Here is a 3,417-nt window from a genome sequence, read left to right as displayed (position 1 = left end):
AGGACCTATACTTACTTCTGCCTAAAAGTTCCTAGCCTACCAGGCATGGGTTCTCAGCAAATGGCTTAAGACTGTAATTCAATTTTATACAACCTTCACCCTCACCCCTCCCACATGCTCAGAAATTACAGTTTTTCTCAGCAATTACACACTTGGCATCTGTAACCATTGCCCCCTTTTGCATACAACTGTTTTGAGAAATTTACAAGCTTTCCTGTATTACCCCAAAAACTAGGACTGCCACCTCTGAGCAAATGCCGGAGCAGATTTTAGTGATAGATTTTTGCAATCACGTGACTGCTCCATTCACACAAAAACACTCATATTTGAAGGTTTTTATTTTATTTTATGTACAAAGAGATAGCATTCTGTCATAAGGTAGATGTCTTGAACGACCCATTCATGGAAGTTCTTAGTCCAACTGAAAAAAAAAAAGCAGACAGAAAATGAATTAATTCAAACACTTTAAGTATCCACTTTACTCACAAAAACTGGCTCATTATATTAGAACTAGAGGCCTGATGCACGAAATATGTGCAAGAGTAAGCCTTCCTTCCCCTGGCTGCTGGCACCAGCTACCCTCTGGCACCCAAGACCGAGTCTTCCCTCGCAGGCCCAGCTTCATCCAGAAGGTCGTCCCATATTACGCTTTTATTATTATTATAGATGATGCCTACTACAAGCTGTTCGTTCCACAAACCTCAACAATTACACTTCGACTGTGAATTTCATAACTGGTATTCTCACTTCTTCCCTAAAGGATAGCTTAAAACTAGAGAAACACTACTATAAGCTAGGGAACAGGCCTGAGTTCATTATCTCATTTGAGTTATTTGAAATTCCACATTAACACCAAGCACATAGTGGTCAAGGGTACAAGTCTAAGCTAAGACACTGTGTCTCTGCCACAAAGACGTCACATTAACAATTTATACTTACCATACTACTTACTATGTGACTAGTTTTCATCTAAAAAAAAAACAACTCCCTGTAACTGATTGGCAGGAGTTAAGCTTCACATATACATTAACTAATATTGGTAGCGCCCAGTTTATTCTTCACAGGCAGAAACTGAGCTGTAAGATGTCATCTGGCTCCAAATCTCAAGCTCGTTGCAGAACAGAATCCTATGCAACATTCCAGGGCAGCAGTCAGCACACACATACACGTGTGTAGGCACAATTAAAGACATCTGCCACCCAACTGCAGTGGTTCTGAAAAGTGCATGTTACCCAGCATGATACACGGCACCTAGACCTGGCAGAGCTGGGCCTCAGCCTCCCATGCAGTGAACCTGGCCGCCGGAACTCCCAGGTGTCGCCGCCGCCCTCTAACTAAAGCCGAGCGCGCCGGCGGCCGGCTGCTCACTGCGGCGACCCGGTCGCACACGCGCCGCGCAGACACAGGACGGCGCCGGCGGGCGCGTACCTTAATGAAGCCGATGTCCTTCGCGTACTGACGGAAACACTGGCGGCACATGTTGAGGCCGTACTTCCGGATCAGACCGTGGCGGTTTGAGCAGACGCGGCTGTAGGAAGAGAGATGGCATTACGGCAGGTCGCAGAAAAGAAAGGGGCCCGCGCTCGGGAGGCCCCCATCCGGCCCGCCGCCGTCCCCGAGGCCTGAAATGGCGGCAGCCCCGCTCCGATCGGTCTCCCCGCACGCGCCGCCTGCGAGTTCTACACTCGGCTTCAAGCAACGCCCCAGAACAAACCTTCTCTAAAACCACATTCTCTTTCTTACCAAGAGCGAGAACCTTGGCCGAATTTCCTCGGATGGCTCCAGTACAGTTGCTGGTGACCCATCTTGCTCACTCTGTAGCAACGAGGCAAAAGGAAAGAGCCAGCCGACGCATGCGTTCTTGATATTTTGGGGACTGTCTCCCAGAATGCAGTGCTGACAAACCACGCATGCGCGATGTCTACGCCCTCACAGCGGTGACGTCACCCGCGCTCAGCCTCTAAGGCCGTTTCGTGCCGCCTGCCAGCGCCGGGCGCGGTGGCGCGCGCCTGTAGTCCCAGCTACTCGGGAGGCTGAGGCTGGAGGATCGCTTGAGTCCAGGAGTTCTGGGCTGTAGTGCGCTATGCCGATCGGGTGTCCGCACTAAGTTCGGCATCAATATGGTGACCTCCCGGGAGCGGGGGGCCACCAGGTTGCCTAAGGAGGGGTGAACCGGCCCAGGTCGGAGACGGAGCAGGTCAAAGCTCCCGTGCTGATCAGTAGTGGGATCGCGCCTGTGAATAGCCACTGCACTCCAGCCTGGGCAACATAGCGAGACCCCGTCTCTTTTGAACATTTTAAGAAATGTAGTAGTGATAACTCCATTGCCTTTTCATTACCTGAACTCTTTTTAATTTTTTGCTCTTAATTAAAATTTTAAAATTTTACACGTGGAAAAAGAACTTTGCCTCAACTCAGCACTGACTCCTACTGGGATAAATTATAAACTTCAAGTCAGCTGTAACGATTAGAAGTCAACACTAGGAGTACCTATTTTGTTAAACAGAGTATGTTTTCCGTTTTTGTAATTGGCATACTCCTCCTAGAAATATACCCACACCATTCCAGAAAAATGATGCCAGACTTACTGTTTGATATTTACATGGACTTGATTGAGTTTAACCCGATAAACAAGTAAACGTGAAATGTACATGGCTTTGGCCAGATGATTTCGTGACAAAAAAACTAGTGAAAAATAAATGCCATCTGATAATCTGCTGAAAAATGTCTATAGCCACACGATCATTTATAATGTCTCCAGATAAACTTAAAACTGTATATAGAGGCTCTGGAGTCATAAAGCATTAACTTAGCCTATAAACTGTACCACAGGGTATAATAAATAGCCCAGGAAACTTTTACACATGAACTCATATTAGAACTGAAATACATTTAAAGGTTGTATTTCTTCAGGATTCTGGTGGGATGCCCCTCCCAATCATTAAATTCATTACATAATGAAGGAAGGGAGCAAATCAGAGATTTAAAAGCCAAATAGGACTTGATTCCTGCCCTTAAAGCTTGCAGGTGTAATGGAAACAGGATTGTCTCAAAGCCCTTCCTTCCATTTTCAACCTTTGTGAGTCAATGACTTGTATATCGCTAAGTAAGCAGAACATTCTATATTCAACAGTGGATGTGCTCCTGGAGTACAAGAGGAGCCAAGAAGAGAGAAATTAATTCTAGCTTGATGCATTTAAGGGTCCTCTGACATAAATTTTGAAGAGTGAGGTCTCTACAGACAGCATTTGATGAAGGGAATGCCTCGTGAAAGGAAGTTTGAGCCAAAGAATGGAGTTGGAAAAGACTTGGAGAAAGTGAACAACTTTTGTGTAACTAAAGTGGATGATAAACAGAAAAAGCCTAGTGGTAGATAAGATTGAAAAGGTATTTTATTTTAAAGTCTGATGGTGGAGG

The 3,417-nt window shown here is 45.9% G+C and overlaps 1 protein-coding gene across 1 annotated transcript; it reads right to left on the bottom strand.

The window, feature by feature from the left end:
• Positions 1-320: 320 nt before the first annotated feature.
• Positions 321-1,904, bottom strand: RPS29 (ribosomal protein S29). Its single transcript, XM_059658975.1, has 3 exons — positions 1,744-1,904; positions 1,429-1,528; positions 321-421 (listed from the first exon to the last, which is right to left on the bottom strand). Exons 1-3 carry the CDS (start codon positions 1,803-1,805, stop codon positions 413-415), a joined length of 171 nt encoding a protein of 56 aa, XP_059514958.1. The 5' UTR covers positions 1,806-1,904; the 3' UTR covers positions 321-412.
• Positions 1,905-3,417: the final 1,513 nt, after the last annotated feature.

The sequence above is a fragment of the Myotis daubentonii genome, chromosome 1 (genome assembly GCF_963259705.1).
Source record: "Myotis daubentonii chromosome 1, mMyoDau2.1, whole genome shotgun sequence".
Classification (NCBI taxonomy): Eukaryota; Metazoa; Chordata; class Mammalia; order Chiroptera; family Vespertilionidae; genus Myotis; species Myotis daubentonii.
This window is presented reverse-complemented; position numbering and strand designations above follow the sequence as displayed.